General features: G+C 39.3%; 1 protein-coding gene across 1 annotated transcript; it reads right to left on the bottom strand.

The window, feature by feature from the left end:
* Positions 1 to 3,533: 3,533 nt before the first annotated feature.
* On the bottom strand, positions 3,534 to 20,983 carry LOC148015251 (autophagy-related protein 18h-like). Its single transcript, XM_087665724.1, has 10 exons — positions 20,587 to 20,983; positions 19,911 to 20,298; positions 17,543 to 18,007; positions 17,025 to 17,450; positions 16,702 to 16,944; positions 7,906 to 8,739; positions 7,637 to 7,818; positions 7,366 to 7,559; positions 4,276 to 4,956; positions 3,534 to 4,200 (listed from the first exon to the last, which is right to left on the bottom strand). Exons 2-10 carry the CDS (start codon positions 20,094 to 20,096, stop codon positions 4,193 to 4,195), a joined length of 3,219 nt encoding a protein of 1,072 aa, XP_087521850.1. The 5' UTR covers positions 20,097 to 20,298; positions 20,587 to 20,983; the 3' UTR covers positions 3,534 to 4,192.
* Between the last annotated feature and the right edge of the window lie 3,491 nt (positions 20,984 to 24,474).

Here is a 24,474-nt window from a genome sequence, read left to right as displayed (position 1 = left end):
ACACATACATACATGTTAATTTATATTTTGTTGTTAAAAATTAATGGGAACATACATAGTAAAAAACAACATTTTAGGCTATAACTACACATTTTAAGTCCAATAAGTCATAATTTCTATTTATTATAATCACCTATAGCCTTCCCTTACATTTTGGTGAAAATTTTTATGTATCCCCAATGACAAAATATATGCAAGGCTCTTCTACCTTTCTAAATTTATCCTTTTGTGAATAATCATTTAAGTTTTTGGCAATCATGCACTATATCAAAGAAGACACCAATTATATGAATCTCTTTAATTTCTTAAGCAAGTTTAGTGCACAATGTTACTTTATAACAACACTTAAGTCAAATCACTCTAATTTTCTTTATCATCTAGTTCCTCCTCTCTTAAAGTATTTATTATTTTCCAATCTTAATTAGAAAGAGAGGTCATCATACTCCCAACGTGTATCATGTTTAGATAGGACCTTTTGATTATTATCACCATCATCTTTCTAAAACTCTATTTGACTAACATATGGAAAGGTCAAATTTTCTCCTTAACACACTTACATATATCTACTTAGTGCATCTCTAGTTGTGTGTGCACCGTGTGTGAATGCATACATGTGCACGTGTACATGTGAAAAAGAGACCTATAAGGTATGTGATGTGCAATCCATGTCAATGTGATGCATTTTGGGTCCTCACAAATGTCTCATTTACGTATAATTATCCACCTTGTGCACAACATAGCAATCAAGTCTTAACCCTAATAAGTTGCATCATAAACCCTTTTCCAAGTTTAAGCCATTTAGTGCAACGGTAAAACAATAAAAAGTTGTGCAAAGCATACTTATTTAATGCAACGCAACAAAAGAATTTGAACAATAATTAGGAGCAAGTGAAATATGAGGCAACACTTGCCTTCAATCTACACAAAAAAGGAAGTTTAATGATAACACATGAGGTAAATGAAACATAGACTGACCCTTGATATGAGAATCTTTTTAGAAGTGATATATGGTTTGAATATTATTAGAGCATCTTTCATAGCATACAAAGTCTACAAACTCACATGAAATAAAGGTTATGCAACATCTTTCATAGAATACAAAGTCTACAATCTATAGGGAAACAAATGTTTTCACTTCATCATCTATGTCAATAGTAGCAAAATCTCCTCCAAGGATGTTCCATAAACATGCAAAACAATGTCTCTATTACAATAAAGTCAATATAGCATTCAGAGAAAAAACTACTCCAAAACCTAGTGAGAGATTCATCCCTTTGATCTCAATCAATGTGAAGGGTAGTTCAATAAAGCAACCCTCTTCAAACATATACACTTCATCTTAATTTCTATAAAGAAAATCTCATTCTAATTCTAAAACTCCTCTTGCAAGTGGACATCGAATGCAAGAATTAAAAGGTCCAACAAAATCTCTTCTACACCCTATTATGTTATCTTTACCACAATAAACATGATTAACAATACATGTGAGAGAGAGAGAGAGAGAGAGAGAGAGAGACCTAGGCAGTGAAAACACAAAAATGACCCTACAACCCAACCTAGCTATCAACTAACCGAGTAGTAAGTGAAAATCAAACATGTGAATTCATATGCCTAGTCATCATTCTAATTCCCATCTCAAATACCTAAGAAAGAGAATTTCACAAGTGGCAATAGCTAGCCTTATCAATTTCATATGACTCCCATGAATTGCTGAGAAGAAATAGCCCGAGTGTGGTGATAGCTAGTCTCATCAATCTCACATAATGAGTTGCTTCCCCTAGAAGACCATGTTGTCAAACATATTGCAAGATGATGGTGAGTCTGCTCCTACACCTAGCTAACACTTGGAAAGCAAAGCATCACTAAGCCATTCAAACACACTTCCTCGAAGTGCTTTTGGGATGGTTGCCAACCAAGAAGGGAGCTTGCAGTAGGTAACTACCTAGCACAAATTGCTAGACCACAATAATGCAAGCCACCTCAACTACACTATCTTGGGATGTGCAAGCCCAACCAATGTGAGGGACATTGCAAGATTCTACGTTGTGGAGCCATGCCTAGAGTACATCGCTTGGAGCCTTCTACTAGCAATTAGTTAGCCAAAGCCATCATTTGCAACACAATGGAGTGCAAGACAAACTCCATCCTCAAGCTTCTCCCATCTAAATTGTAGATAGCTGAAGGCCTTGCCCAACCAAAAGGGGTTGAGAGCTATCTTTTGTCTCAATAGGTCTAAGCAATTATTGGAAGCCTCAACATGGCAACAATATCTCAAAGACCATGGTTAACTAATTTTCAATAATGCCCTTCAGTGCACCCCTCTTACAATAGCTCCAACAAACTTGTAGCATTATCAAGGGTACCAAGAGCTCCACCGTGTGTCACCTTCATATATGGCCCACATTATTTGTACATTCTCCTAAAAAAACAGTGTTCCATAATTTGCAAGATCGATTCCTAAAATTACAAAGTCAGTCTACAACACAATCAACAAACACCACTGTAATAAAATGTTTGAGAGATGAGGCATATTAGACCCAAACATAAGAGGAAAACATACCTGCAATCAAATCTATGGCAAAAGCCAGTTAACTCATACACAAGCCTTTCCAAATCAGAATGGAGTTGATCCAAATCTCCAAACCAAATTGCTTTAAGTAACATTTTCGGTTCAAAATGTATACTCGTTATGAGGAAAAAATGCAAATTCGAATTTAAATTCCTGTGTGCAAGCTGATGAGATGAAAACGAACGAGGATCCAAGGAAAACAATCTAACTGTATACTTGTTACAATGAAAAATGCTAATCGAAATTTAAAATTCAACGTCCAAGCTGATGAGGATGAAAATGAATGAGGATTTAAGGAAAACGATCCAAACCCTGTGACCTTCATCTCATCACAACTGCAGTAATAGAGAGTATGTGTCATGCCATGGCCCCTTGTACAGAGGAGTACACCAATTTCTCGCACAAGAATTACTCATCCTCAAGAAAGAAATACAAGGAACCATGCTATCAACCCCTTGCATTGAAACCAAGTCAATGCTATCAGCTCCCTTCACCCAGCCTGAAAACACTGAAACCAGCTCAAGATTTTTGACAAGTAACAATCCAAACGAGCTGTTGAGCCATCGGCCCCCTTATACCCATCATAAGTCCACTGATGCAGCTTCCTCCAATGCAAGTTTTTCAATTTTAATCATTGAACTACCAATCATCAAAATGGTGAAAAGGTCCCAATAGGCTCAAAAGCTAAAGCAGAGTATCAGAATGGTTGCCTTCGCATCATTTCTCAACTTTCTCCATACTGGAGATGGCGTGAGGGCAAGAGTTCTCCAATAAGACTTCATTGCTTTGCAAGCGTGCACGTGATTTTGATGCAAGAACATTGCTTTAGCAGGAAGACTACTTAGGCTAGATGCAGTAAATTGACATGACATCAAGCAAGGTACTCTCTCAGAACTCTTTCAGATTAAGAACTCCATTATGAGTCATAACATGTACTATGGACAGCTTATAAAGCCGCAGCATCTAGACAAAAATAAGGATGGCTTTTATTGCTTGCTCTTTACATGTTAAACACAATGAACCAAAATACTTTCATAATGTAGCAATCAAATGAGGACCCTTTGGATCCATGCTACACACTTCAATCATAGGCACAACAGGCCTGCACAGGTGGGATGTATTTACATGATATATACAAGTCCACTGTTGAATGACAAATGTGCCTCATTCAACATGGTAGCTACAGGTTTGTTAGGAATCATCTTGGTATACCCTGATTTCAGGAAGTGGAAAGTGTGTCTCCCACGTTATTGTCGCTATAATTTGAATTTACCTCAATACCTTGTCTGGTCTTTTCAAATTCTTGATGAAAAGGAGCTGCTGCCATAAAAAAGACTACAGAAACAGCCATCTTTTGTGAATGGGTTAAGTCAGTAACAAGGACACCTCCCCATGCAAGACAATCGCAGAAGATGCATAGCTATATACAGATCCTAGCAGAAACAGAGAGCTGCCCTACAAGGCTTTCATGAAGAATATTCGCAGTGAAAACAGGATATGTATGGTCTGCTGAGTAGCAAACCTTGATTTGACAAGATTGCAGCAGAGAACTTCAATTTGCTACTGCATTTGAAGTTTTGCCAGAGCAAAAGAAACAAACGATCCATCGTCCTTGCAAGCAGCTCATTCATCTGCAAAAAAAAGGATTAATAATTAGAATCTGATCTGATCAAATTGGGAAAATTCTGATTCGGATCTTCAAATACCTTCAGCAAATGGGAACATGGTTCCTTCCCAGCCATCCTCCGCCTGGTCACCTCCAAAATCCTCACTCTTACTATTTGTTGCATCAGTGCTGTCAGCATCCTCTAGCGCTCCATCATAATCTGCCAGGTGCAACTTTTCTACATGGATCACCATACCATCAAATGCTGTCCCAGAAGCCTTATTTGAAATACTAGAGCAGGGTGAACCTCCACTTTTCCTGAGACCTACGAGCACGTCCTGGTTATCCTTGTTGCTAACAGCAGAACCAGTTCTTAAAACATCCTGGCTGGCAGTATAGGAGCTGTCATTACTGTCTGGTGGTTTTTCAAATGAAAATGGAGCACCCCTATCATATGCTGACTTTTCAAGATCACATCCTCCAACCCCATTTTCAGGAAGTGTAACGCCTTTCTGTACATCTTCAAGGCCTACAGAAACACTTGCTCCTTGTTTCTGCCCAAGGGGTGGAGCCCTCTCAAAATAATCTTGTTCAGACAGCCTGGGAATATCCATGGGTGGAGAACCAATCAGCAAGGCTGATCTAACATGCATCTTTGCATCCAAGGTGTTCTGTAATTTAGCCCTCTCCAAATGTGGATAGCTCTGCTGAGGGTGGTGAAGGGAATTTACGGATGTATGAGCATCATTTACAAAGCCTATCTGCATGAGTTGACAAGGGTCTGCAAAAAAGCATGATTTAGGAAAACCAACTCCAGCTAAGAAACAATAAGCAACTGCCTTTTGGCTTTAGCAACGTAAATTTTTAAAAGGAAAGGACAACCAAATACACACAGACAAAAAAAAGTTATATGCAGTATTAACACGAATGACAATGTCAAGCACAATCATGATTCTCTATGGTAGCCAGTGATACAGATTCCTCAGACAACTTACGTCCCCATCACCTGTGTCACCTTCATGTGACAAGATTAGATGGTGGTAAGACAACATACAACACAAATGGGAAAGGACTCTGTAAAATTGAAGACATTATTAAAGGAATGTCAAGCACAATCACGATTTTCAACAGTACCGGTGATACAAACTCCTCATACAACTTGCATCCCTGTGTCACCTTCATGCAGCAAGATTTCAGATGGCGATAAAACAACAGACAATACAAATAGGAAATCACTTTATAATTTAGGCATCATTGAAAGCATATGAGAAATGCAACCTCCAATCATATGATTACATATGTCCGCTCCAAGAGGAAATACATGCAAGAAGTCTTCCCTCACAATTAAGTGCCTAATGGTTCTTTTGCACAAACATTTTTGGTCACCACAAAAAACCAGATGTCTAGGCAACTAGACCTTCTAGTGATGGCAGATAACTCGAGCTGTCTATCTTCAGAATGATTTAACTAGATATTTTCTTGTTTTCTTGGGAATCCAGGTCCCCACAGATAGTCACATGCCAGAGTTCTCTTTTCTTCAAGGAAGAATAACCTAAAAGGAGGATTAGCCCCTTTCCTTCCCAGTGCTGGTGTTCACATTATTTGCTCTTGTTGATGAAGTTGGTATTTAAGAGTGATTAATTATGCACTTGCCATCTTACACAAGATTTAACAAAGGACTTCAAAAAAATTTGGTGAATGAGCTAGACAACATCTTGGGCTCTATAGAAGTTGGCTGCTGTAGTACCCAATCACCTCCAAGGTTTCTTTGGTTTAAATTCTCATATCAAACTATGTCCTTCATAAAGCAATAAAGCAATGAATATCCTAGTTTAAACTCTAGCCTCATCAAGAAATAGGGCTGTTCTGAGCACTGCATTACTGTATTGACATTTAACCCAAACTGAACAAATAATCCCTAATCAAGACAAGTCAATAGGTTCTTGGAGCATCAAGTTAAACTAGACAAAGCTAGAGTCTCAAATAACAGTTCTTAATGAAGGCACCACCATATGAGTCGTGCAAGGCACCATAAAGAGCCACCACGATCACAAACCCTAATAGGATCTCCCATATCAAATGCCAGAACAACATAGCATGTTGAAGGGGTGATACTTAATGTGATATGCCTTTGGACTTGCAGTACAACATAGCTCATGAGCCACCCAATCGGGTGATCTGATCACCCATCTATGACTGACTCTAGATAGTTCCTCTGAAATAATGTGCACTCTACAAATAATTTTGCAAAGTACTCACCACCACCATACACCTCTTCAAAGAATCTGCAATAAACTTCCTTCACACTCCTCAAGAAAGAAGCTCCAACCAAGTTCATAGAACTTGATACTATAAAGACTTCAATAAACTTCCTTCACACTACTCAAGAAAGATCTTCAAGCAAGAACCTTCCGACTATTAAATGATTCGATAAACTTCATTCACACTAGTAAAGAAAGATCTTCAAGCAAGAACCTTCCAACTTTATAGGAAAGGCCTGATTTGTATAGCTTCCACTTCTTTTTAGCAGTAAAGTGCTGTCAAGAGAGAATGTGACACGCACTCACAGAGAGAGAGAGAGAGAGAGAGAGAGAGAGAGAGAGAGAGAGAGAGTGTGTGTGTGTGTGTGTGTGTGTGAGGGAAAGGTACAAGAACCAATTTGAGCAACAATCTTGCACCAGATAAATGAAGCAACCACTTAAGTTGCAAGAAATACAGGTCCAAACTGCAACACTTCTGTAAAATTTCCAGCTATCAGCTTCCTTTAGCAGAGATGGCTCAATCCTGTGAGATGCAGTAAACAGTGTCCAAAGTATGGCAGGCTGGCAACCCAGAATATCAACGTTGGAAGACACATAGATAGACAAAAAGCTCAGAAAGAGGAGCATTTCGAACACCAAAAGAGATGACACCATACCAGTCACAAGACCAACTGGATGAGCTTGCCCATTGCAGCTTTAACAAGGCCAACAGCAGCACACTGGCACCACAAAATTCTTCAGCTATGAGCAGACCACTCATCCTAGAGGATACGGTGATGAACCTATATGCTGGTACTGAGAGCATTCATGCACAATCCAACATGACTTCCATAATGCTCATTGTTGTGTAGAATTATCTGGCTTAACCACATGTTCTGGACCCCATTTTCATTCATTTACTGAAATGAAGAGCAAGAAAGAACACAAACCTTGGTGTGACTGATGAAAACCATTTGGGACTGCATTTGCTCCACTGTATGTACTTCCTTCTGAGCCACAACTACTTCCACTACTGGAGTGATGGATGTGTGTGCCATAAACATCTGGCCCCACAAAACCATACTGGTTCCCATCATCGCCCAGTAGCTGTGAATGAAAATGTGTACCATTCAAAGGCAGATTTCTGTCACATAATAAAATAGCTAAGAAAAGAGACTACTTAAATCCAAACGCATCAAAAACTAGCTTGAAATGTTCTACCTGATACCCTCCCCACACTGGAGATTCTTAAGCCTGTCAAAAACAGGCACCAGATCTTTTTTACGAATCTCCACCACACGTGTCTGAACTTTCTCTATTTCCACCTCCCCACAAAATTCACTTTTTTCACATTCATCATTCAATCCAGTAGTTGCAGCTCCACTGAAAACATGGAATGATACCTGAGCATTCGCAAAAAACAGAAGCCTCAGAATTTTTAGGCAATACCTAAGCACAACAAGCCATATAAAAAGTTAATATGACATAACCTGAGATTTGGCCCAAAGGGGTGGCTTAAAATGATGCATCTGCACTTCTGCATTAGAAAGGAACAGCTGATGCAGCTCTTCTGCTGTCAAACCTTCTTTTCCACTTGAACCATTCTCCATGCACAATCTCCCATTGGCCCCACTTGCACACCTGATGGTGCTCCCTTCATCATGTCCACCAGAATTTTCCATCTTTTCTTCTCGCTCAACCCTATTTGGACGGCGGCAAACATCCCACATCTGCAAGGGTTCAACTGCAACCTTCATTTCAAGGGCATCAGGCATGGAATGGCCAGGCATCACCCCTGAAAGGCTCTCCTCTGTCCAGGAAGGCATGTGAAGGCCATACCTAATAAGATGCCCTGACGGAAAAAGTATCCACAGATGCTGTTTTGGAATGTTTTGTCCCAATTCTTTTAAACTAGCTTGATCCAGATCCAAATCAGTCTTTTTGGCTTTACCATCATGAAAAAGTACAGCAACAGCTCCAGACGAACCACATGCCCTCCCACTAGCAGCTGCAGCAGCACCACTCACTGTCTCACGCCAGCCACCTTGCCCATATTTTATCCTATTAACAATTGACAGATTGATAGTGGGAGGTGGAGGCAAAAAGCCTTGCTGACTAGACTTCACTGGACCCAGGTTGGACCACCAAGGCACCAAAGGCATTGATGTGATTGTTGCAGCACCTCCATCAACAGGGACAGACCCATGAGTATGAGGCCCCACAGGACCCCCAAAAGGTGATATTGCAAACAGATGATTTGTCCCCTTAGAGGTGCTGACAACAATCCAGTGACTATCCTCACTAAGCACAATGTCCTGAATAACCTGCACATTCCAAACCAAAAATCTCTCTCTCTCTCTCTCTCTCTCTCTGTCTCTCTCTCTCTCTCTCTCTCTCTCTCTCTCTCTCTCTCTCTCTCTCTCTCTCTCTCTCTGTGTTTTACTTTTTCGATGGTGATGGGTGTGTGGGTCAGTGGGTGGGGCATGCTAGTTGTTGGTTGGGTTGGATTGGTTGGTGTGTGTGGATGGGGGTTTGGAGGGGTCCAAGGTAAACACTCTCTTGGCCTAGAGGCACACCAATGACATGAAAACGTTATTAAGAGTTTTGATGATGACAATTACAAGAAAACCTTAGTTGTGACCATCCATGTATTATACAATATACACCTACGGATTCAAGGGGGACAACTATTACACATGCATGAGAGACAGTGCGAACATGGGTAAAAGCCAACTAATTAACGAGATTTGGCCATCCAATGTGCATGAACAGGGGCCAAAGCCAATTGAGTTAATCATGCAGCAAGCATGCATCTAACTTACTACGGATTATTGAAATAAGTTCATGCCAAAGCTAGGTGCATAATCAGCAGTTCACATCCCACATTCTCACCCTTCCTGTCCCGGCCAAACCTTAAATTCTGCATCAGACCAGCAATCTACCATACCTACTCTGTGATTCGCATTAGAGCCGGATAGCATCCAGAACTAAGGGAAAATAGTAGAAACTTGCCTACAACTGTTGCAAAGCCAAAAACAATTGCATGATACCACCAGCAACGACAGCACTTAATGCTGGGAACTACATCGAATTGGTCAAAACTGCCTGACAACTGTATTTACAACAAAAACAAGAGTATATCTGTAGTCATAACTGATTTCTCTGCATCCACCACTGAGATTGGACTGCCATGTCAGCCAAAACCCTGCCACAATTGCAATTAATGTTTTTATAGGCACGTACGACTGAAAAACCCAATTTAAGCTACATTTGATGCAGTAACCAGTCGCATGTTAGCCAATCAGAGCCTCAACACCTCTCGAATCTGCAAAACTAAGATTTAGCCCTACAATATGGCAGTACAGCAGCACCCATGTCACTGCTACAGCAAGCTACAAACCCAGAACACCAGAAAAACTTTTTGAACCGTTCAAGTAATTTCAGCCCTTGATCTTCTCCAAACAGTCTTCATCTAATTGAAGTACATACGAGTGTTTTGGGCCCAACAACATGTCAACTGCTTTACAGTAGCAACAAAACAAATCAGGGAAGCATTAATTTGCACATCTATTAGTACATGTGGATACAAATAATTGTCTTGTTTTATTCCAGTGTATGATAGTTTAAAATAAATAAAATACATAAATAGAACTTTCAAGAACAAAATATGGAAGGTAGGGAAAGGGAAACACCAATTGAAAAAGATCAGCCTATGGTCCATGGACCATGACTGACCCAAAACTTGAATTGGAAGAGGCTGAACATAATTGGGAGACCCATTTGGCTACCCATGGGTAACATGAACTGCTAACAACTTGGATTTATAGCATGGATATGCAATTGCATGTGATCATGGAAACTTTAATCACCATGACATCGCAACTGACTACCTTGATTGAAATATCAGAAGGCAAGGGTAAAGCAACAGAAATTCAAGACACTAGATCCACACTAAACCCAAAGTTTCTTCTGACATTCAGCCCAAAGAACAGCAGCCAAGGGTACGGGATAACCTAGTTTTCAAAGATGTGAAACCACCACAATTCAATGGGGATTAGAAATAAACAAAGATATAATTCTTGCCTTCCTCCAAAATAGTAGGATCTTTGTAGGCTTCAAAATGTGTCACCATAATATGAAGTTCTTGAGGCTAGTAAAAGGCCAACAGCATATAAATAGTGGAGAATACTTGAAGAGACTAGTAAAATTCTTGAATATTGGGCTCAATTCAAAACCATTTTACTATAGGAATTTATTCCCAATAATGAAATGAAAAGAAACTGGGAGGATTGGAGTAAGGTTATGCAAATCTTGCTGACCATCATTGAGGTCCACGAAATAATCCTCAAATTAGAGGCAATCAATGGCTTCCAAAAGACCCAGATTTGGAACAGGGGCTTAATACAGCTTGTGAAACGGAAGTTTAGTGCACTTATGAGCTTAGAAGGGCAATTAAATTTGCATTAAACTACGAAGACACTGCATCCTTGGGTGCATTTACAAGCCCCATTGATATAAAGTCAAAACCCAAGGAGCTGAGCACTTTCAAACCCATGGGAAAATACAAAAGATTGAGTTAAAATTGAGTAAGAATATATTGATAGGGCAAAGAAAGAAAAATTTTGTTTCGATTGTTTGTCATCAAATTGTTCCTACCTGAAATTGCCTAAAGAGAAAAACAGGGAAGATGGTAAAGAAAGATAAATAAATCCACGTACTAGAATATAGTGCAAACCTTGGAAAATAAGGGGCATGAAAAGTATAAATGTTTGGAGGTTTTGCATATGGACAACACAAAAGTGTAGCTTGTCAACTTCCATGCAGCAGCCATCTTTTTGGCCACATGAGTTAATTAGGTTCCTGGTATTGTTGCAGTGAAAAGGGTTACAGCCATGATAAATGACAACCACATAAAATTTAATTAATTATACCCGTCAGGAAACTTAAACTTCCCCAACTTATCTAGTCGATATCGATATGTTCTCTAAATGATGAGGCACCAAATAGTAAACTATGGAACTCTATGGTGTCCAATTTGAAAATTGAGATTCAAGAATATAAAGTTAAGCTCAATTCCCAAATCATGCACAAAGTTGTTATTGTTGTGGGCAAAGAATAGATTTGGAGTCTTAAAATGTCTCTTCAAAGGAGCTATTTCATAAGACACTGGAATTTGAAAAAGACAGAGTGTTGTGATTAAAGGTGAACATAATGTACCAAACTCTCCTTTGACAATAAGGTACCAAGCTCTCCTTAAAATATCCACTTAAATTATGAACAAAATGAAGTGTGATGTGTATAGGTTTGGCCTTTGACTTTGTGTGAGTTTGGTGGTAAATTTTATTTAATCGAATTGTTGAATGAATTTAAAGATCTGTTTCCTGATTATTTGTCTTCTCAATTACCAGCTAAACGGGTGATATATACCATCCTATGTAATCAAGGATGACCACCTGATGTCCAAACAACTTTATAGGCTAAGTGAAACACGACACCACAAAGTGGAAAGACAAATAAAGGAATCACTAAAAAAAGGGGTTTACCCCAATATTCACATTGTGCTTTATCAAATTTATTGGTGGAAAAGAAAGATAGCTCTAAACAACTTTGTGTCAACTACAAGGCACTTAACGAGATCAGGATGAAGAATGACTTTCCAAAATCCCACAAAAAAAATATCTTTTTGAGTGAGTCCAAGGGCAAGTTCTTCACAAAAAAGATTTAAGATTTGGTTGTCATCAAGTTAAAGTTACAACCAAGAATATTCCTAAAAATATATTTGGGGCCAAACATAAGCACTTTCAGTCTTTGCTAACACTTTTTGGTATTATCAATGTGCCAACCACATTCATGAAATTTCATGAACGGTCACTTAAAAACCTATCTAGGTCACTATGTAAAAGTCTTTCTAAGAAGCCCACAAAAGTGCTCCAATAGTTGAGGGTCTATCCCTTTCTGCTTAAGTATCCAAGTACAATTTCTTACAAAAAATGTCAAATATCTTGGCCATAAGATGAATCTAGAAAAAGTACTTGCTTCAATAGTTGCAAGAACGCACACATAATCACAAGTATGAATGAGAAACTATGAGCATTAATAGAAAGAAAAAACATAGGAACATAAGAACTCAGGATATGTGCATAGTGGAATCCATAAGATGAAGCACAAGATGTGCAAAACAACACCAACAAGATACCTAAAACCAGCCTTCTTTCTCAAAGAGCACCGGTGGTAAAACCTGATCAAGGACTTAATTATAGAAATTAATAAATTATTATAAACTAAAATGCACACATTACCATTTTATCTTTGGACATTGGACACCTTGTTGGCCCCAAAATTGGCACCCCTTGCAATATTTCTTTAACTTGAACTGCTATTACAACAGAATTCTCACTAATGTCCACCAAATCTAACTAAACACCTTCTCAATTGGCTGAGAAATGCTGAGATCTTCAGAGAATAGACTAGAGAAAGTGAGAGAATGCTGGTGAGAGAATTCCTTGACTTCCCACGCAAGAAAACCCCAAAATTGGCTGCTGCCTACCTAAAACAACTCCACATGAAGTCACCTACTACCAAGGAGGGCATTAAAGGCTCATTAAATGCTGTCACCAGCCCCTACAAGGCTGCTATCACCTGCCTTTGCTTGATCTCCTCCTGCTATTGACTGTCCCAAAAGGTCCTTCAATGGTAGAAAAACAAACCAAGGCCCTCTCTTCTCTCTCTCCCTCGGCTTGCATACACTGCATGGCTCTCCCCCAACCCCCAAACAGCATTCTCTCCCATTACATGGGCATTTTATCCAAGTGACAGCCTTCTAATCCCATTTTCTAGCAATTTTCAATCAATTAATTAAAATTTTCACATCCTTTTAATCCTACCTAAAAATTAAAAAAGCCCATCCACAATTAAATTGGCTAGGCCATTTGCAACCCTAAGTGGTCTCTAACCCTAATTGACCCTTAGTACTAGCAATAATTAATTAATTAATGCTAATCCCTAGTGTCACCACTAACACTTAATTAATTGTCCTAGGGCCAAAACAAACACCAACTAATATCCAAAACCCAGCTGGCATAACTTGTCACAACTTTTGTCTTTGGCATCCACTGCTTCCTCGAGGTTCTTGGCATGTAACCATGAAATAACTACCATGTGCATCACATGTTCCTTGCAACCTTGCACATTTAATTATTAAATTAATCAAATGTTACTAGCAAGATTAAAGCATCTCAAAAAATTCATATTCCCATGACAATACAAACACAATGATAACCAAGAACAGTACATCCAATCTCCCTTTCTCCAAGGATGCAAGATGATGTTATACAACTGAGAAAGGAGTGGAGCATATTTAGAAGCTCTAAGATGAGACAAGAGACTACAAAAGAAAACCCTAAAATGGGCCACAAGCTACCTCTATCTCCACCCAATTGAAGGCTAAACACAATGCATAAAGTCCCTCATGTATACTAAATTAACACCCTCTCTCACATGTAGTTGATCAGTACCATGCAATATACAAGGACGGTAGGTGTACAAACCCTAGAAACCACCACCATGTCCCATAGTATAGTGACAATCTCCTAGAAGTTGTAACATCATAATACATACATATTACAAGCAACAATAAACAACTAGGACCATCCGAAGCAATTGGTGATCACGCCACCACAAGGTAACTTGAAAAAAGACTAATATGATGGGTATTAAACTTGATCCTTGATCACATGAAATAAAAATAGTCAAATCTCAATGGATGTTGCTAATGCCCTACAAAAGCACATCATGACCATGGATCCCCACCTTCAACCACATTGCCCAAGTGTCCCCTATGTGGAAATGGACTAGGTGCAAATACCACTCACCAAACCATCATGGACTTGGACCATCACAACAACTCCAAGATTTGAGCTACCAAACTACTCAACGCATTGTAGCAAAGCCTCCCTTAGGGTTATTGCATCAAGACATCGATGAGGTCGACAAGCCCCACCACCACCCTATCATAATCCCCCTCTAGCTTGGAACTTGTGAAAGATGACAGCATCACTAGGGCTAGAAAACCAATTATTGGGTCACCAAAGCCTTAGCTACACAATTGGAATCAGAGTTGCAATCTAAGGATGATGAAGAGCCTAAGTTACCCTTGTCCTTCTGCCACTTGTACTTCCAAAAAGTCACTAGCTTCTCACTACCGTCTCAAAGATGCCCCTTGTAGACAAAGAAGCACTTCACCTTCTTCATCTTGGCACCTCTCACCTTCTTCATCTTGGCACCTCTCTGTACAGCTGCAAAAGTTCAAACATCTAGAGCACCAAGTAAAGATGGTAACCTCCATGGTAACTACACAAACCAAGCCTCCAAAATAGCACCTTTAGAAGAATACAAGGATGCCATGGAGTGAATGAAAATGGGAGGAGTTAGAGAAAGATACTGAAGGTACTTTGTGGTCAAAATCAGCCCAATCAAAAAGAGTTCGGCAATTCAACAGTTCATACACACAAGCATGTAATAGAAGACAAAAGTGTGGTGCAACAATGAAGTGAATGTAGTAATGAATCACAACCACCGACATACAAAACCCTCTCTAAAACTGAAAACACAAAAACACAGGTTTTACCAGCCCCTAGATGATGTCGGCCCACAAATGCAAGACATGTGTCTTCAGCACAACAGGCAACAGCAAAACAGGCCTGGCCAACAGCATATCCAGCCTCCATGAGCAATCACACAAAAAAACAAGGTTTTAGAGCTTTATGTGGGGAAACAAGCACCCAAAGCAGGTCATCCAACAATAAAAGAGGTCAATAGCCATGTAGGGAAGGGAAGGACGTTGAATGCTGCCCAAGAAGACACCAACAGCAAAAAGGGCAGAGTTGGAGGACTGGAACACTCCGTAGAAACACAAAAACTCAGCAAACCAGCAGCACTAGTCATCAAATACCAGTCAGAATGCACGAATGATCGGAGGCATGAAAGAGAAAGTATTAACAATGATAGAAAGAAAGAACACATGAACAAAAAACTCAAAATGTATGGAAGGTGGAATCCATAAGATGAAGCACGAGATGTGCAGTACAATACCAGCAGGGTAAGAGCACAATGATGACCAGCAATGGAAATTGGAATCCATTAGATGAAGCACAAGATGTGCAGTACAATACCAGCAGGACACTGGCACAATGATGACCAGCAGGAAGTGTGAATAGATGACAAGAACACTAAAGATATTCACACGAACACTAAAGAGTAAGATGATAGGTCAGGAACTTAAACCCATGCAAGAGACGTTTCTAACTCGGAAATTACATAGGAATTTTTTAGCCATTCTTAAGTAGGGACTAATCAGGATATTATCTCATCTAAGGATTTGGTATTCATGTTAATAGACAATAGAAAGGTAGCATTCAAAAAGCATAAATAGTCATTGTAGATATCACTCCTGCTAACCCCAAAAGGGCACTCCCCATCCCAAAAAAGAATGAAATGCTATTGCACACCCAAACACTTTCACTCCAACCTTACTAAATGCCACATGCCCCTCCTCAAGGTACACTAATTGAGGCTGCAAGAAACCCACAAATGCAACAGAGACAAGGGCAACTCCAACTTGCACAGCATTCAATCCATCAACCAACAATTCCCTATAGACCTTCAACTTGTAATCCTATATGTATACTAGCACCAAAAGTTCCTTGAACACCATATATCATTACTGAACCTTTGAGCTATAGGGTGCAAGTATTACATCATTATTTTTTTACAGTTATAACCTTGCCTAAGAACTGGACCCATATCACAAGTTTCCTAAGAACCAACTGGTTTGGGGTATTTCCATCCCCCCAAGAAAGCTTAAGGGCTCAAGTTCATTTCAGTCCTGAACTATACAGTTTTGTGACTGTTAAAACAGCTCTGACTACCTTGACCAATATTCATTCATAGAAAAGCAATCTATTAAAAAATCAAGTTTAAAATAATATCTAAGCTGGTAATGAAGGAGTTCAACTACAACAGCTACACTAATCACATCTCAAAAGCACAAGATAGAGAAACAAACCTCATCAACATTAGCTGGTGATAAAACAGTTAAACGCGTGCAACTAAGAGAACAAATTGGTAACTATGTGATGCAAATTGAATGTTCCAAAGATCCTGTCACCAACTTAAAAAGAAATGCCAATAATTTGCCACAAACTTTTCATAAGCAAACAAAGCCACAAATTCTAACATGTTGTACCTATGCTTATTATCTGAAAAACACAAAGTTGAGTTTCACTAACCCCTGTTGTATAGCCACGATTGAGCTTGTAAAGATGAACATGAGAAGAATTTGCATCATATGCACCAGAACTCACACTGCCATTTGACTGTGGCAGTATACGGAAAACATTGATGCTATGTCCATGAATAGAAGCAGTAACCAAAAGAGTTCCAGTGGGATCAAAACACAGTGCCGACAAAGCACTTCCATGTGCTCGGAACTGAGATACCACTGCCTTGGTCACATAATCCCGTACGATTACCTGAAAAGCACAAACTATACTTTCAGCTAACATGGATTTCAAGTTTGTCCAGAACAATGAAAGGACCAGTAATAACTCACAATTCCTGCATGATCTGTTTCAGGAAGTCCATTGCAACTGCTCTTTCTGCCTGGACTTCCCATCACTGTGGGACCCGACCCTTCTGGGAAAAACTCAGAGCAATATCTTGAGAATGTCTTATAACCCTTATCCCCTAAAGTCACAATGCCTGCAACAATTTGTTTGCTGGACTCTTTGGCATAATGTGCAACCAGACTACCATTTGCAGGTGATGTGGATGGACTAACACCAGGAGAAGGGGTAAGGTGCTGAGGTGACACTCTTCCAGTGTTGGAAACGAGAGGATGATTTGCTGCATAAGCCAACCACCTTGGCCCAACAGCCACTGCACCATATCCAAGGGTAAGTCCATTTGATGCTTGAGGTGAGGGATACGTGAGCACACTGAATGTACTATCAAGTGTTGCTGCATTAAAACAATATAGCTGCAAAAAACAGCTTGGGCTGATTTAATGCTTGCTTGCCAGAGTATAATCAAGCATGGAATATAGCAGGCAAAAAAATGCTCAAATCGTACCTGAGACTGCAGAGCCACAACTACGATTCTTGGACTGCAGCGAATAGCATAGATAGCAGAGCGGAACCTCATTGTGCGCTCATATGTATGATTACGAAGAGAATAGAATTTAACAACATTTGGCATGAAGATATTTCCTCCCACAGATGGCGGGCTTCCTACTCCAACATACCCGTTTGTAAGCCCAACAGGTACACCAGGGCTCCTAGTGCTGTTTGTGGGCCCACTGTCAGTAACAACTAGTAGAAGTGGCCGGGCTCCATTTAAACCTCCAGTGGCTCCAGTGAAGGGCTGTGGCTGAACTCGCAGAAAAGCAACCGGGCCATCTCGTTTGGAAACAAGTTCCCAGACATCATCTGCCTCTTCCACATCCCATACTTGAAACCCATTTAGATACGTTAGCAATAATACATGACGGATATTGGCTGGTCCTAGCTCTAATTTATCAAAACCAGCCCATAAAACCTGCATCAAATAGAAAAACATATGCCAAATAAGTTGACAAGAAGTATCCTCTGTGCGTAGCATCACTGCATTAGACATTAGACAGCAAACCTTGAATGAGTTATGCTTGCCACTTAATGCATTGGGCCTCCAATTTCCTTACACGTGCAATGTTACTATGCATGTGCCACTTACTGTGCTAACAAGAATTTGCCCTTGAGCTTGCTCAAGGGGAACCATTTAAATAGCACTAAGCGCACATTATTGAACCAAAAATATTTCTTTTTTTTTAAGGGAAAAACTCGATTTGCACCCTAGATCACTTTCCTGAATGTAACCACCATGGCTTGACATGAAAATTGCCAAATTAAAAGTAGAATGCGTGTGTGAAACAAACTGACATATAAATTTCATGCTGTTTAGACAATGATCCTAGGTCAAAGCATACATAATGTGCCATAGGTGTCAATAGAAGACAACATCCTTGTGCATCTTATGGACATACACAATGTGCTATATATGTCAATCGAGAAGGACTCAGGGGTATCTTATGGTGAGTTAAAGCTTCTAGGATATTGAGGAAAAATTCAACATATACTCTGGACAAAATCCACAAATACAACCACCATTGCTCCAACATGACAACTGGCAAAAGAGTGGAGTAAACTGTGTACAACAAATGAAACACAAACGATTCATTCTGATTTTGAAGTTTAGCACCTATGTGGACCACAACTTTGTTCAAAGAATGCCCCTTCATTGAATGTGTAGGGTGTCTAGTCTAAGATCTTCAAAGCATGCAACAACGAGCACAAGTCAATTGTGTAGGGCATGTTGTGTATGTTCATTTGATCTTTGCTCTAAGTTATTTGGCCATCAATTTTGTCATTGCCACTTTAAGGTTGCACAAGCACGTTCCTCTCCATGCACATCCTATCTAAAAAAATCATCCTTGCTTATGACAACACTAAAGCTAACCACCACATTACTAACACATTAGTTCTACTTGCCTTGCGACTGAACAAGGTCACACATTTAGACACACAAGAGCATGCAATGCATAAGCAATAATTGTTATGTCAAGACTTTGAAAGTTGCATTAAAGATCTATAAGCAACGTATATTCACAATATGCACAAGCAAGGTAAAACATTCAGACAGAACACTAATCACCATTAGCCATTAGGGACAACATACTTTGCCTAGAACATTGCAAAAAAATTACTAGAACTTTAGCAATATGATCCAACTGAAGATAACCTCAAGGTCAAGCTCTCTAAATCTCCATCAAAAACTTTCAACCTGAGCTGGCAAGTAATTCCCATAGAAAGGTAACATATTTTTGGCCCACAAGAATGGAAAGCCTACAATCAGAACAATCCCAATCCTCATTCAATTACCAAAACTGATCTTGTATGTATGAGAACTCGTCACACTGTGCAGCCTTATCCTAGCTGAACCCTCAACTAATCTGTCAGTTGAAAAGTATTATCTTAATTTCCAGTCATCAAGATGATACAATGAGACGGGTGATCAACCTCAAGCCTGATCCATTTTTTAGCTGTGTCCTCCTGGTATAGTAGTAAATCAGACCCATATGAATTAGAAGCATGGCACGAGATATCTTTGGACTGAACCTATCCAACTTGGAATCAAAGATTGCTGCAGGGCTAAAAGTCTCAAGGGGCTCGTTTACAAAATATTGTACTGGCTTTTTCTGCATCTTTCTACTAAAACGTGGAACCCAAAATGTATTCTTAATATATTTGTTTTCAAGTCCTGCTGAGGAGCTGTAAAATGCTTAACTGTGCACGACAGTAAGTTCATGTGCATTGGCAGCTGCAAATGATTTCTCCATGTGCATGTTATAGTGTACAGCTTTAAACAACACAAAACAGAAGTAACAAGACTTGAAGGATATTACCTGCTCTCTCTGTCGTTCTTCCTCAACTGAGGAAATTGTCGATGCAACTGATGATCCTGCAGAACGTACGGTGGAGGCTAAATTGCTGGCACTTGCAGACACATTGCGGAGGATAGAACGAAGCGAGAAACCATTGCTACGGCCCGCTCTAGGAGATCGGGCAATGTGATCACTATCATTCCTCATCCCAGCTCTCGATTTTTAGACGTCAAAAAGATGGAGAACTCTTGCATTCCCAGGCTCCCCCTGACAACAAAAGAAAGAGCCCTTGCTTGGATGACCTAGGAAAGACCAGCACAGACCGTCTGTGCCATTGGAAAGCCGGCCCAACTTCAGGACTGTACAATCATGTTTTCCAACACCAAGCTATATGTTCCGAGAGACGTCACTGCAAACACAAAATAGTGCAGACAAACAGACCTTGAATTATTGCCAGGTTTGCCGTTCCTATTATTCCAGGCTTCAAATCTATGTTCAGAGCCTCGGCAGAATGATTCTTGAGCATTCAATTCTTTGCTTCCAAACCAGACATTCTAATTTCAATCTAACAGTATGTAAAATCGATCCGGAAACCCGAAATACAAAATAGCAAGGGCTGATTAAAGGCGAAACGTTATCGCAGATAATCCGGAACCAAAAAGCGTGTTATGCAATCAACCCGCATGTGGACGCATACCTTGGAAAGAATAAAGATCGGTGGAAGGTGCAAAAGGCGGAATTGAACGAAGAGTTCTTAACAGCCGTAAACTAATCTATGGCCCTTGTTTCTGCGCTCCCTTCGATTATCAGCACCGTGAAAGGATTTCCCTCCGTTCTGCGCGTGTTAGGGGAATTCTTTTCCGGCGATGGAGGTTGGACAGGGTGGAGATGAAGGGACAGGAGTAGAATTTTCCTTGAATTCTTGTGCGGCAATCGTGTGCAGATAAGGCATCAGCCCTGGCACGGGCACCTGGCTCTGTAAGAAAATTAAGAAAGCGACAGGGGAAATATGAAAACAGAGAAGGGAGACGGCTATGGCGCAGAAGAGGAAGAAGAAGAGGGGGAGGAGGAGGAGGGGAGGGGGGGGAAGAAGAGAAGGAGAAGGAAGGGGAAGGGAGAGGAAAAATCATTTATACAGAAAAGCTAAAATGATGCGGGACAAGCAAAAAATTGGGTTCACGGCGTCCGACCTGTTTTAGCAAAACCGCTCTCGAGGGCGCGCGTGTGTGTGCGCGTTTCCTGGTTTTCGTCAAAACAGCCTTGGGTGGAGTTGTCCGGACATCCTACAACTCACCCAATCAGAACAATCGTTCGAACTTGGGATCCTAGCACAAACTTGAAGGTCACCGCGGTGCGAATCTGCGACCGCAGACAAAACATAGGCTCAAGCCACTGTGGGCGGTCGGAGCAGTGTTCATGAAAAACATTTTTCGCAACCGTCGTTACAAGTAAAAGTTGTCATGGAAACCCCAAGAGAAAAGAAGTGCAATTGTATCATGTTGATAAATATTTACATCATCCACAAGTGCTTGCATGTCACCTGAGCCATCAATCTTCATGGAAAACATTTTTTTGGTAGTCATTATTACAAGTGAAACTTGTAGTGGTTACGGCAGTTCTTTTTATAATGCGTAGTTGTCTCATGTTAAGAATTATGTACATCATCCACAAATGCTTGTAACTTGCAATGCTCGAAAAAAACCTAGGTTTAGTGTAATCCCACCTTCATGTTTTGAAATTTACCTTTAAAACTAAAATTAAGATGTGAAAAAACCTTAAAAATCTAAAGAATCTTCGTATAAAGACCTTCAAACATATGTAATTTACCACTTAAATTTATCCAAAGGTTTTTCACCTTTTGAGAAAAAAGTTTTTTCGAGCACTAGTTATACGTTTCATAAGAAGTATAGCAAAGTACAACTATGATACCACAACTTTAACTCCCAATCATTACAACTTCAATTGATATTTCTATGCATTTTTACCACCCTAATAACTAAAAGCTTTACGTCTAAAGGGCCTAGTCTCAATTTAAAGACTTTTCTCTTAAGTTTGCCATTTATCTAACATTGAATCATGGCTTTTCATAAACAACGATCAAGATTGACAAGGTAATCATGGTCTCTTGTTATAGTAGCTTTGCTAATGAAAAGGAGGGCCGTCAAATAAACCCCCAAAAGGATGCATGTTCTACTGAATGCAAATGTTAGAAAGTGTGATGTGTTAAAAACCGGCTAGATGAGACCTCTCTAGTAGCTTTCAAATTGCATTACTTCTCTTCTAGCACTTATCCAATCTTTATGTGGCTTATATTTTGGAATTATTCCATGAGTGACTAGTTCCAATAATATTGGGCAAAGTGATGCTAAGAGAACCATGACTTCCAATTGAAAATTTAGACCCCAAATCGTCGCCTATCTCAATAGGGCTAACATTGTGTTCTTGAACTCATCATCAAATATGCATGGCTACCTTGGTCGAGGAAAGAACTGTGTAAAATGCATGAGGTATAAGGAAAGCAAATCTAAATCTAATGTCAATTATAGCTTAATTGTATATGCCATTGAACATTAATACTACCATTTATGATTGAGTTTATGAGCAAAGTCAATGCATAGACAAGCATAAAGATTGCATACCACTCACAATTGTGCAATTGTTCTCTCTTTAGTAGAAGAATAAGTAAAAATTTGCCCAATGGTCCTTGCATGAAATGTCATTGGGGTACATTGACATCATGGAGAGAGAAACAAACATATCACATAAGAATCTAATAAAGAAAGAAGAAAAGTATATGTTCCTTGATGCCCTTTGAAATGCTTCTTCATTAGTCACCTGTAAAAGCTTTTTGTGAGGACCTTCCATTTTTCAAGTGTTAAGGAAGATTTGTGGCAAACCCATTGCTCATATTCACACTAGACCAACATCTCTAAAAGCTCAACTCTACACATCTTTCCAAGCTCACATGATATTGGCAATTAGAATTATGCATGCAACTTTAGCACTTGAATTGATGTTTTTACCAAACCATTAAAGCATTGATAAAGGCATAGCCAACTTAATGTTTGAAATGGGAAACTCAAACTCAAGGAATTATGCAAGTAGGAGTTAAACATCTCTTCTTCTATTGAATTGTGGGATTGCATACTAAGTTTGAAGTTTGAGGTGAGATTCATGAATGTTAAATGCCATTATTTTTGCTCCAATACTTATTTACTTAAATTTTAAAGTGAGGAGGGGGCAAATGGTAGGCCAATGTGCAAAATGTTGGACACATTTTTTTTAAGGCTTGTGAGATTCACACATCGCCTTAAAGAATGACAAAATAAGCATACAACATTCCCATGTACAAATTGCGACACATGATACCCACCTACTAAAACATCAATACGTAATGGGCATGCCCATGCAATTGTGGAAGTACCTTGAGAACCATCTCTCTCTCTCTCTCTCTCTCTCTCTCTCTCTCTCTCTCTCTCTCTCTCTCTCTCTCTCTCTCTCTCTCTCTCTCTCTCTCTCTCTCTCTCTCTCTCTCTCTCTCTCTCTCTCTCTCTCTCTCTCTCTCTCTCTCTCTCTCTCTCTCTCTCTCTCCCCTTTACATAGAATCACTTGGTTTTATAGTTCCAAACTTTCTAGTAGGGAAAGCTTATAACTTTTATGGAAATTTAACTTTTCCAATGGGGAAGCTCAAATACCCATTGTTGTAGTCTAAAACAAAGTTGTGGCTAGCCTTTTCTACCCCCACATGTTGCACGTCAAATTTTAAGGAGCTTTGATGTCATGAGGATTTCCTATAAAATCCATTATGTTGAACACAAGGGTAACGTGGAGGTTATGACATCCAAAAAACATGGAAGTAATGCATGCATTCATCAACATTGTGTATTAATGAACTAGAGAAGATGCATACATTCTAATAAGCATATGTAAGCAACATCTTATGCATAATTATCATTGAGTTTGTTTAGCTGAGTTTAAAAAGCCCTTAAAATGATCAATCCTCTTGTACTTCAAATTCATGCACAAATAAGATGCTCTAAGGCCTAGGATGAATTTGGTTTCCCCTTATCACAAGTAGGGACTTAATTCGTGTAGATGAGTGTACCTAAAGTCTTATGATTGTAATGAGTAAAGATCACCAACAAGTAATTATGTAAAATCAACTCAATCAAAAGATTATAACACCTTGTTTGTCTTCCTCAATTGGTCATTTTGTTTGAACTATTGACAAAAATGGTGTATAAAGGTTAATCTTAATGTATGGTGATAATAGCAAACAAGAGAGCAAAGCAATGAAGTGAGGGGAAAGTTTCAAACAATTAATAAGGGATTATATGTATTATAAATGCACACATGTACACCTATAAAAATTTACTCATTTTTATTATTATTGTAAAGTATTCTTAATTATGTCATCAATCATAATTGTCTATTCCACTTAGTTTTCTGAAAGTACTCATTGTATTATATAAGTAACAAGTATATCGACATGTCATAACACAAAACTAATGCTATTTAGAATTCATAATTGACACAATTAGGAATGGAAAGCCATGTAGTGTTTAGTTGTATCCTATAATGACCC

Source organism: Lygodium microphyllum, chromosome 24, assembly GCF_053477565.2.
Source record: "Lygodium microphyllum isolate KBCC chromosome 24, Lygodium_microphyllum_v1.1.10, whole genome shotgun sequence".
Lineage (NCBI taxonomy): Eukaryota > Viridiplantae > Streptophyta > Polypodiopsida > Schizaeales > Lygodiaceae > Lygodium > Lygodium microphyllum.
Note: the sequence above shows the minus strand (reverse complement) of the source record. Positions and strands in the feature narration are given on the sequence as shown.